This window comes from Ammospiza nelsoni, chromosome 1, assembly GCF_027579445.1.
Source record: "Ammospiza nelsoni isolate bAmmNel1 chromosome 1, bAmmNel1.pri, whole genome shotgun sequence".
In the NCBI taxonomy this organism is placed as follows: domain Eukaryota; kingdom Metazoa; phylum Chordata; class Aves; order Passeriformes; family Passerellidae; genus Ammospiza; species Ammospiza nelsoni.
In genome coordinates this window covers 22,820,680-22,832,820 of record NC_080633.1, presented here as the reverse complement: position 1 = coordinate 22,832,820, position 12,141 = coordinate 22,820,680, and the positions used below count along the sequence as shown (strand labels likewise).

Here is a 12,141-nt window from a genome sequence, read left to right as displayed (position 1 = left end):
GGCTCAGAGAGAAAAGAGGCAGCCTGCCTCTGCCAGTGCAGAGCTCCCTGTGCTAAGGGAATGCTTTGTTATGTGCCCAGGACCTGACTGCAGGTCCTTTACACTGTCCAAGCAACATGTGCAGGGATGAAATCACTAAAGTGTCTTCAAGGTGGAGTTGTGATCCTCACCTTCTAGTGCTCACTCATCAGCCCTCCCTGTTTACTTTGGCCAGCCCCAGGGTCTGCTGGTCCCAGATACCTTATTTTTAACTCAGTTCAAAATACCTTAACCAAACCAGGCACTGTTTCATATACAAACTCAGAAAATCAAATCTTTGAGGTGTGCCAAGATTTCTCAGCCTTAAATTGTGCTACTTTAGATCCCTCATCAGTGTTGATATTGATCCCATTTTGTCTGGGTGCTGTGGTTCCTTTCCTACTGACTTCCCTTTCCTATAGACTTCACTTCAAGCTATTCTTTTAAAGCATCCTGTAGAATGACACTGGCCACCCATCCTTCTTGTGATAGTACCACGAAAGGCTTTAAAGCAGCTTTTCCTCAGTGATACAAGAATAAAATCAACATTCATATGCTGTCAGCCAGATTGTGGACTTTAAAATCTTTGTTGTTGTGCTCTCAGCAAAACAGTAGATTTCCCCTCAGAGGTGATTGAATGCTGAGTGCTTTATTTTATTTTAATTTGGGGTTGGAGCCATGATGAAATCATTTGGGCTAGTTTAAGTAGCTAGAAACACTGAAAACTTCTTTTGCTGTAGGTAACTGTTGGGTCTGGATAGAACAAGAATAGTGATGGGGCTCTTGTCCTTGGAATAAGGGATGAACTAAGTGATTTGGGTGTATAGCAGAAGGAGTGGCTGTGTTCAGGTGTGGTGTAAATAAGGCTGGGATGTATGCAGCGTGAGGCAGTGCAGGGAAGGTCAGTGGGGACGGGTGGAGGGGAGTGGCAGACACCAAGTGCAGTGGGTGTCCTGTCAGCAAAGCAGGGTGGGTGGGAATAAGGGCTGGTGCTAAAGGGGACAGTGATATGGGGGCAAAATGTGCCTGAGAGAGGGGGTGGAGGGGTGCCAGGGAGAGATGGCCGCCGTGTGGGTGCACAGATGCCGAGACAGCAAAGCGCTGCAGCAGCGTGTGCTGGATGGTGGTGACAGCGGCCTGCTGCTGAACAGGCAGGGCAGGAACTGCTGGTGTTGCAGAGAAGGCAGCTGGTCCTGGGGCAGGCAAAACTTTCAGGTGTTTTGCCAGAAGTTGTTTCTGCATGTGCTGCTGGGCTTGCAGCTGCAGCAACCTGTATTTGTCTACTTCTTCTGGTGTAAATGTGATAGGCTGCTGTGTTAAAGGAGGGGAGGTGGATTTGCTGTACACTTCTAGGTCATGTAGTGTATCACCATACTTCTGCATAGCATTGTCACAGAAAGAGTCTGAACTGCCTTCTGCCTGGTTCAAGTCCATGTTTACATCATGTAGTTCTTCTTTGGTCTCTGTTGAATCAGCAACAGAATATCTATTAGAGGGAAAAGCACCAGGGAAATCATTTGGTACTGGATCACAGCTTTGTATAAAGGGCTGCACTTCACTAAAGAAGAGACTGGTTTGTTCCTTTATTGCTGTGTTCCTTTTTATGCTTGGGCTCTGATAGCCTGTTTCAATTTGAATTATGTCTTTAAGAACACAATGGTCATAATCAGTTCCAGGTGAAAGAGTAACATTTGTTATCTCTGATGCTTCAGTGTTGTTTTTCTTCACACTGTTTTCCAGTGAACTGATTTCATTATGTCTCATGTCATTTTTACCTTTGCTTAGCACTTTCTCTGGCAAAGGTAACATTGCAATGTCATTTACTGATGATGAAAACTGAAGAGCAAAGTGACTTTGTGAGTGATCCTTTAATTCTATCCCACTACTGATTGAAAATCTCTCTGGATCATGCATTTGTTCCTGGGTTTTCTTAGACTGGACTCTTTCTAAAAGTAACTTGGCTGTCATTGACTTTCTTTTTCCACATATGTCTTTTGCCAGGTTTTTGGAAGAGCGGGTGGCAAAGTTTTTTGACTGACTATTAACATTCAGAGAGTTGGAATGTGCAGTTTCAGCTTTTCCTGGTTCAGTGTTAGAACCTCTCTCAGAATCCTCTTTTGTTTTGTTGTCACAGTTGTCAGTCTCTTTTGAGACAGATCCTGAACTGCTGCATCTTGATATTCTGCTGCTAGATGATCTTTCACTGCTTCTTGAATCACTAGTGGAACCACTTTTGGATTTGTGGCAGCTTCTACTCCTACTAAGCACTTTGCCAAAATGCTGATGTCTACATCTGCTGTGTTTAGACCTGTCTCTGATTTGTAAAAGTTTATGTCTTGAACATCTTCGATATTTAATTGTGCCACTCTGAATACAGTTTCTAGTTCTGTGACTTCTACTATGACAAAGATAATCCTCATCTGTATCATCTGAAGTGAAAATACACTTGTGCTTTCTGTGTTTGTGCCTTTTATCTGTCTTGTTTTTTCTTTTACAACAACAAAGCAAATTATTTCTTCTGTGATTGTTTGATGTGGGCCTCATGTAGCTACTCGTGCTGCTAACTGAAGTGTCAGAATAGCTGGAATGTCTGCCAGACGAGGACTTTTGAGGAGATGAGAATCTCCAGCATCTTGTATAACTTCCACATCCTTCATTATCTGAATACTTGCTGTTTGAACTGGATTTACAACTAAAGAAACTTTCACTAGAGTCTTTTCCACTGTCACTTATGTCACTGCTGCAGCTGACCACATCTTGAAGAGATCTGGAGTCATTTTGGTTCTCATATTTTTCTTCAAGATCAATCAAATTGCGTTTTTCAGAGTTAGAGGTTTTAATCCTAGACATAAAAGCAGAAAAGGAAATGCTTTCATTTCTAATGTTCTGAGTTTTTCTTTCACAGCCATGGAAATGATGCTTTAAAGGTCTCCTCAGTGATGTTGTATAAAGACTTTTTTCTGTCACATAATCCTTTTGTGAGACATCAAGGTAAGCAGGCACTTTGGGTATATTTTCATTCAAATAATCTGCAATATATTTCTTACCATTTTCATTCATTTCTTTCCCTATGTCTGACTCAGCTTTTTGCTTGGCCTTTCTTGGATTTAGGGAACCTTTCATCTTCTTTGGTTTCAACAACTGATTATCTTGTTCATTTGACATTTGCTTGTGTTTTATTAAACCTGAGGGTTCATATTCATCTGCAGTCTTATTTTTAGAGAGATTTTTACAGCTTGCTTTGTTTGTTTCATGCTGTTTACCCTCCCTGTGATTTAAAGAGAGTCTGAAGTCAAAATACAATGGATTACAGCCATATGAAATACAGGGCTCAGTTTTTGTAAACAAAAGTAATTCTGTGGGCCACTGCAGAGCAGTGGTGCCGTCTTTGCTCACCACATGGAGGAAAGGCAGTGCCTGGGGCTTAACTTCTTTAACCATGGTCTCCTTTTCCAGTGTTTCCATATTTCTATCTGTGGTTTCTGTAATCTCCAAAGATCTTTCTCTCTTCATCACTCCAGGACTGTCATTAATGTTGCTTGAACAGGTCAGCTCAGGTTCTGGCTGTCGAGGGAGCTCAGATAACTGGGCAGGCAGGTGGGCATTACTGTGCTTGTAGGTGTTCAACTGTGTACAAAAATTGCTAGCTTGGCATGAAGATGAGATGGGAGTTTCTAAGAATTGATCAGATTCATTCAGTTTGCTCTCTTGCTCTGTTTCTCTCAGTGAAGTAGAAAAATTCAAATTTGGAAGTGGTATTTTGACTTTAGAAAAGGAAGGATTTGCTCTGAATTTTTCTTCTGATTCCCTATCACTACTTTTATCATTTTCCTTTAGCATTTTAGATTTTGCAGCTACATGACTTGATGCACTGTTATCCAAATCCATTTGGTCTTGTGGAATAGGTGACTCTTTATCCAAACTTGCTTTCAGTTGTTCTTCCAAAAGAGTGACAGAATGACAGCCCTCAATAGTTTGCTTTTTTTTATGGTTGGGGGACTCACTATAATCATTTCCTTCTTCACAGTTCTCACTGAAGACTGATGCAGAGGACTCAAGCTTCAAAGGGACCTTTTTAGAGAATGAAAAAGACACTCCTGCCCTTTGAGAGGTATTGTTGCTGTATGGGAACTTTTGTGAGATGCGGTTTCCAAGCGCATGGTGTCTTTCAGCTGGGGGGTGGTGCCTGCTTATTATAAGTTGCTGTTTCTCTAGTATGCTTTTGGAGAAGCCTTGTCCTTCGCTTGTGGTGGTTCTTTGAGAACTTGCTGCAAACTTGCTGCCCTTGTACAGGAAAATGCCATCTGGTGATTGCTGCTTTTCCAGGACTAATCGGGGGGCTTTAAGCAATGGTCCGCTCCCAGTGATGCTTTAAGGTAAAAAATAAAGGAAAAAAGAAAGCTGCATTGAGTAACCAAGTTATGACAGAGCTTGCATTTTACAGTGTCTGTCTGGTGAAGGAGGGTGTCACTCCATTTTTTACAAGGTAAAGCTAAGTTTCAACAAATGCGCAGTTTATAATCAGTTTGGAATTTTGTATGGGCAAGACAGTCTCTACATAGAGACAATTAAATGTTTAATGTCAGCACATGAATTTTCTTTTTCAGTTATGCCAATATACAAGCAGAACAAATATTGGTTTTACTCCGAATTTATCTTTAGGAGAACCTAATCTGTGGTAAGTCTTGCTTTTCTGAAAGGCCTCTGCAAAGGAAATTGTGCTATATTCAAAAAGAGATGCTTCCACTTGGAGCATCTGCAAAATCAAACTCTAAAAGAGAAAGAGAAATATTCTGCTTGCTATGGGAAGAATGTGTTTAATTTTTTAAAGAGTAGATTCTTATTTTATTCCACAATAAATGACTGCAAAATATTCAGAGAAGTTAATACTAAAACTGTCACCCTTGGGGGTGAAGAAAATCACAGCTTCCCTGGTCTCTCAAATCAACCATGATTTGACTTACTTTGATATATTTTCTGTGTCTTACTTCCATTAATTACATTATTCCTATTTTCAAAATATCTCAGATTTTAAATATTATTTCATATTCTTGTAATTAAAGAAAAAAGTTACCTCTTCTAGGCCCTTAACAAAAAAGGCAAAAAACTGATTTCTTGAAACACATATTTAACTGATACTGAAATGACTTTAGCCATTTTCCATTAAAGATGTGATATATGTGGCAACCATAAAAGTGTTTTTCTAAGATATATTTTAAACACACATTTCATTAGACTAGTTATCTACATTTGCTGTAAGTGTGGTCCCACAGTACACTAACAAGAAAAAAATTAGAGCCAGATTAAATTAAGAGTTTGATAAAAAAAAAAATTATTTTTATTAAATGTAAATAAATTAAAACTGTCAGATCTGCCTATAAGCTATCTATAATTGCAGTCGTGCTTTATAAATGCTATAAAAATACATTGATCTTCAACAATGGGAAAGACAGAAAGACTCCCTGGAGCAGGGTCAGCTCATAATGTGAGAATATGTGTGCTTTTCAGAAAATATATTTGCCTTCGCCAGAAATGCCAGAAATTCAGCATCAGGAGATACAAATTAGCCCCTATTTACATGAGGAATAATTTTCTATTGGAGAAGGCATAAAGAAACATAAAGAAATACTTTTCAAAGTTTTCTTGGAATAAAAAAATAAAATTTTTCTGCGCCCAAGATTAACAATAATTTTGTTGTCAGATTGAATTAGCTCATTGTAAGGAACTGTGTTGGAGCCTGAGAGACAGTACCCAGGGATGGTAACAATTATATGTGTGTGGACTTCTGCTCATAAAGGCTGACATTCTGCCTTTCCTGAGCAATTGGGAGTGCTGCCCCTCTGCCAAAATCCTGGCACTCAGCGTCCTCTGAGCCTATTAGTGATCACGGGGAGGAATAGCAAGCTCTTCCCTTCCACACTCTGTGCAAAATATTATGGACTCCAGGCTCTTCCTAAAAGCAAAGCTGCTCTTTCTCTCCCAGATGCCTTCTGGCTTTCCTGTTATCACTGATATTATTGCTCTATCTGAGGCTACATCTTCAAGTGTGTGGGCATAAAGGAAGCTTCCCACAGGCAGTTAGATTTGTTTCAGCAGATTTGTATGAAATGGAGTCGTAATCATAAAAGGGATATATTAGAGCTAAACTGTTATATTTCAGGAGATTGCTCAAAAGCAATTACATAGGCCAAAATGAGTTTGTAATAAACTCTGAATGCTGTTATTTCCAGGGTACATTAGTCTTCAGATGACTTTAAAACAATGCCAGTTTATTTATCTGATTAACTCATTGTGGTCATAGATTAATATAAACAATTGGTCTGATGTCAATCTATTCTACTGAGGCATTTCTTGTCATTAAACAAAGATTTCTCAAATTTAAAGGTTTACTACTGCGATCTTTGTCCTCTATCTTGATATTAATCAATAGTGCTAACAGTATTAGGCCAACTTAATTCAGTTAACAATTACTCGTTTTTCATTCAAATTATCCTACAGAGAAACTGAAGTATACTACCAGTACCTTAAAAGTAGTAAAAATTATTCACAAAGGGTTTATCCCCTCCCATTAACTTACAATCAAATGTTAAGACAGTCATACTAATCTCTTCACATCAGTTTGGGTAAGGTAAAATGGTGATATTATAAAAGCATCTTCAAAGCCCTCCATTTAGAAGGCGTGAGAATAACTATCTACATGAGAGAAAACGACAAACTTTCAAACAGCATGTAATTAAGGCAGAGGATTTCAATGTATGGTTTGCAGAACAGGATCATTTGGAGTTGAAGACAGCTGAAAACAGGTTACAATACACACAATCTCTGTACACTACTTGTGTAGGAGTAAAAATATTATAATTTCTTCAGGAAGGGTGGAAAGAGGGCATTAAAACTCCATATGATTTTTAAAAACTTGCCATTCTGACTGCTTCCGTAACTCTGCAAGCTGGTGGAGTCTCTTGAGTGCTTTTTCCTGTTTCTTCTCATCTTTCCATGACTTTGAAGCCACATTTCGAGCAAATTCTCTTTGTTTTAAATCTTTCAATCTCTGTGTGAAAAGAATATAAACAGAAGGGATTAGAGATGTACACACCAGATACAGTTCCTCTTACTCAATTTATTCACTTTTCATTGTGAAGTTGGTATGTAAATGGAGAATAAAAGTATACCTAAAATACTATAATAGTGAGAAGAGATTGAAAATGTTATTTTTGCTTAACAAGACAGCATAATTTGCCCTCTGCTATTTATCTGATAGATGCCTATGTATGAATGACAGCTTTTTTGGTTTCTGATGAATACAAAAATGTTCTGTTGTGTACAAATACAGACACAAAACTAGAATCCATTTAATGAGGTCAACATGTTCCTATTTAATTCATCCTGTTGAAATGTAATCCACGGGCATATACTGGAATAACTCTGAGCTCCTATGTGTATATATTTTATAGTTCTCTACTTGGACATGTATGCGCAGGTGTGTGGGGGCTTATCTGTTGGTTTTGTATCTTTTAAAGGCTGTATTATTTCCTCAAATGAGAGAACCACTGTCTGAAATATTTGATCAAGAAACTCTTTTATAGTTATTTTCACAATTTTTTAATCACCTCACACATCTATAAATCAGGTAATTGCTGCTGGAGAGAGAAAAATTCTTTGCCTTTATTATATTTTTTTATTGCCCGATTTTGCACTATTGATAACAGAAGGAAAATGAAAGGAGAAGATGTAAACTAGAAAGTGTCAACAGCATCCTCTGCAGAAACAGTTGTCTCTGATTTCACTGTGCTCTCTAGGAGCCAGCAAGTCGCATCTAACCTTACAACTCCCCAGTTCAGATCCATGCTTCCATACTCCATGGCAGGAATGCCTTCCCCCTTCCCCACTTCCCCAGTGTTTGGGGAAAAAATTTTTGCAAGCAGGGAAGGAGCTCTGGTGTATTCAGTCAGATGTCCAAACTGGAAACTTTGAGGACCAGGGCTGAAATTAAACTGCTGCATTCATTTGCCCCTTGGTCCAGAGGTGGCTACACTCATCTGTGTAGTTTAGAACTACTGTATCAACACCATGCAATGCTAAATTATCAAATTTTCAAATGCGGAAAGTACATTTGAAGAAAGGTTCTGATATCTCTGTCATTTTTAAACTGCTGCTTGTCTTTCAGCATCTATGCCTACTTGACTGTCCACCACCGCCTAAGTATCAACATCCAAATCACTGCCATCATCTCTTGCTGTTGTTTCACTATTGTAGGGCCAGAAGGTCAATATGCATCAGCAGGATAAATTGAAGGCTGACCAAGCATGGTAAAAGTAAATTCTGCTTTCTGCAGCTCAGGTATGGGGAGCAGTCTAGCCACAGCACAGAGCTGAACCCTGGCCCACATGCACCTGCTTCTGAGAAAACAGGGCTGGAGGCAAAGCATCCTCAAACTGTAGAGGTCAAGAAAATTATAAATGCATGAGAGAAGTGCTTTCTGGAGAGAGGTTTAGCTTTTGCCAATAGATTATGACAAAGAAAATGGGTGAAAACCACTATCTAAAGGGATGACAGGTTCTTTTATTGTCCAGGCAAGATGAAAGAATCCAATTAGTGGCAAAGACATAATATAACAGAGAGGCATGGAAAAACACTTGGTGGAAACAGGCCATACAAGGTCTGTAATTTCTTTCTGTGAAGAGTGCTGGAAAGCTGTAGTGAGCATCTCTCACCACTGTCACATCAGCTGTCCTTCAAGTATGGGATTTTTTAAAAAGTCAGATAACATCTGCGAGAGAAAAATAAGTGCTAGGAGACTAAGAGCAGAAGTTTTTTGTTTGCTCTCAGCCTTTTGGGCCCCAAGAAAAATGCCTTTGAGCACTGATCTGGAGACAGGGAGAGCTGGGCTGTCCACAAATCATCTGCTCAGGGAGCTTAAGATGGGTGTCTGGCTCTCAGCCATCCTGATGGTTTTGCACAGACACTCTGCTGGATGGGGATGAGAAAGCCATGAAGTTGCTCGAGGAACTGGTGCACCACCAACCACCAAGAATCATTGTAATCATTGTGCTGCCTAGTGCCTGATGAAAGCTTAACCATTTCATCAGAACTATCTACAGTCTGTCAAATCTGTGTTTCTCTGCAAAGTTTCTATCAGCCCCAACATCCAGTACTTCATGGAACTAGACTCTAAAATAGGACAGCTGCAAAGCCCTCTTTTTAAAGCTCTTAGGCTTCACCTCCTTCAACCTCATTGTCTGCAATTTACAGTCAAATGGATGAATATGTAAGACAATGTTACTTTTGGTTCAAAAATAAAAAAGCTTTTCAAATAATATACTAAAGCCAAAGCTAAAAAATAAATCAAAGAAACTTCCCAGAACAAATCCAAATGTTCTGTCACCTAGGTAATATTTACATGAGTGTAAAGATATTTAAGCTGTAAAGATCCTATTCTCCACAGAAAAACATAGGTAGTCTTGAGCCTTATTAACATGTCCATTGTGAAGAAAGGGCAAAGAAACACATTTGAGAAATACCCTTTAGGGCAGCTTGCAATGTTTTAGCTGTCACTGTGAGCTGTTCAGCATCACACTTAAAGCATTCATGAGGAAAAACAGAAACAGTTTCTACCTGTCAAGGAAACAAAGAGCAGCGTGAAACTGAGAGCTATGGAGAGCAGTACTGCAAAGCAATGTCGTTTCGTTCCTTTGACAGTCAGGATGATAATCAAAAAAGCAAATGGACCAACACTAAGAATAGGAGTTCAAGCAGTAATTTTTGCTCTCTAATGGCATGCAGCATGTGTCAGAGAAGTAGAGAAAAGAAAAAGAAATGTAGGTAAGCATAGCAGAGAACTCATCAACTGGAGCTGAAATCCAAGAAATCCAAAGCTCTACAGTCTGAGGAGAGAAAGGGCTCTCCCTGCACATCCCCTCAGCAAAACAAAACAAAGCTGCACTGCCAGAGCTCTGCTTAGGAGTCATAGTGAAATTTGTCAGCTGTGTTGGATAGATCATGGGACTGCCTGCTGAACCTGCAAAGCCCTGGTTTTCTTCACTAATAACCTGTGCCAGCCTTCTGACGAGCACACAGATATTTTCTGCAGGTGTGGTACAAGAGCAAGCAATTGAGCAGATATCTGAATGACAACCCTAAGCTCAGTAGGTGTGCTTGAAAATTAACATTGCTTTACACAGCAGTTGCATTTTTCACATAATTAGGCACTTAAATGGGCATGCAAATGCAGGCACATATAATAAAATAGGATTTATTTAATAGCTTTCTTGTGTTCTGTCCTTCAATTGCTACAAATATAGTTGTCATGCAGTTATATTTCTTTTTAGACTAATTTTCTATTCTTTCTAAGATTTTTGTACACCTGTTGGTGGACATTTCCATATTTAAAAGTAAACCATCCCTTTTTTTATAAGCACCCACAGAGAGTATTAGACGACTACAAAATAATGTTCAATGTCATGGAAAGATTTACTTGTAGAACTGCTGGGAGTCCCATTGGCTGTTCTGTCTAAGACTCAGTCAAAAACTGCTGAATCTATGCTTTTCCTCCTGGAACTCTGATATGAATCACCAGGAGATTTAAATGAGTTAATGGCATCTTCACTACCTACTTTTGCTAGACAGAAAATAACAGTAGTCAAATACCTGTAATTTAGCAATTTCTTCTCATTCTTAATGTTTGAGGTGTTGTGTTTTGTTCTTTTTTAAATTGTCTTTTTTATAAATAAATCTTTTTTATTTGGGACAATACTTGCTTTGCACTGGCCTGTGACCACCTGAACACTCACTGCTGGCTGCATTTGCAATACTGAGTTTACTTTCTATCCTGAGTTATGATCCTGATTTCTATTCTTCTCTGTGCAGGTAAATGTTTACCTGGATTGCTATTCTTCTGATCAGCTTCAGATGCCTTTCTTCATAACCACTGGAAAGAAATAAGCACTTTAGGGACCTAATCACCTGTTTTTAAAGCAGCTGTCTAAATCAAGAGGGATAAAGTGAAATGGAAAAGAACCTCTTTCCTTTCATTGTGTACAGAGGTTATTAAAGGTGTCTATCCCGATTTCTTCAGGGTGTTCCTTTATGAACGAGACACAGCTGACCTCCCAGCTGAGGTGCCTTTACACCAGTGCACACAGCACGGGCGGCAAGCCAGAGGAGCCAGATCCCACTGCTCTGCTAGAAAGTCAGGAGCAAATTGCCATCCCTGCAACGTGGTGAGAGGAATCAAGGGTTTAGTCAATAGGGCCACCTGAGAAACTGCCCTCTGGGACAAGGGAGCAGAACCAAGCTGGCAGATCTGTGAGGAAGTTACACCAATCCTTTGGTATAAGAGGAAAGGAGAATGGCGTGACTGAATCAAGACCTGCTGGTCAAAATAAGGGGCAAGAAGGAAATGGAAAGGTAGTGAAAACAGGGACAGGTGTCCAGGGAAGGGTATAGCAATGCTGCTCAGCTGTGTAAGGACCTGTCAGGAAGGCCAAGGTGAAGCTGGAACTGATCTTGGCAAAAGATGAAAAGAATGATAGAGAGAGCAGGAATGTCAGCCAGAAAATAAAGGTTAAAGAAAACATACTGCCAAATAAAGAGAGCAAACAAGAGTGTTGAATGGGTAACAACAAATGAGGAGGAATTTGAGATACTCAACAACTGTTTTGCTTATTCGTAACTGGCAAGTGTCTCAATTTGAGGACCATAGGAGTATGGTACTGGAGACAGCATAGCTTCTCCGAAGTATTCTGCCATGGGCTGTGCCATTACATAGATTTTACAGGGGTTCTCAGTGTTAACTGCTCCAGATTCTGGGAAGAAGAACTGTTGCTGCAACTATCATGAGTAGCAAATCCTCTTCTACTTCAAGTAACATAACTGCATGGATGGGAATAGAAGGTATCTTTGAGAAAAAGTAATTTTCTATGTATTAAACTAGAAAATGTCATTTCAGTATAAGTCAAATATTTTTTCCCATTACATTTAGAATGTTTTTGTTCTGGAATATCATTCACAATGCACCGTCCAAACTACTCATTATGCATTCTAGCCCCAGGTAAAAATGTATGTACCATATTAGGTATATGTCTTCTGTTATATTTAGAGAGCCTTCTTTGAACTGAAGTCCTTGAA

At 39.4% G+C, this 12,141-nt stretch overlaps 1 protein-coding gene across 1 annotated transcript in view; it reads right to left on the bottom strand.

The window, feature by feature from the left end:
- Positions 1-714: 714 nt before the first annotated feature.
- Positions 715-12,141, bottom strand: part of ZNF804B (zinc finger protein 804B) — a 220,675-nt gene continuing 209,248 nt past the window's right edge. The window contains exons 3-4 of the mRNA XM_059486177.1: positions 6,936-7,066; positions 715-4,387 (exon numbers count right to left, since the gene is read on the bottom strand). Of these exons, the coding sequence (XP_059342160.1) occupies positions 715-4,387; positions 6,936-7,066 (3,804 nt within the window). The remainder of the gene's footprint in view (positions 4,388-6,935; positions 7,067-12,141) is intronic.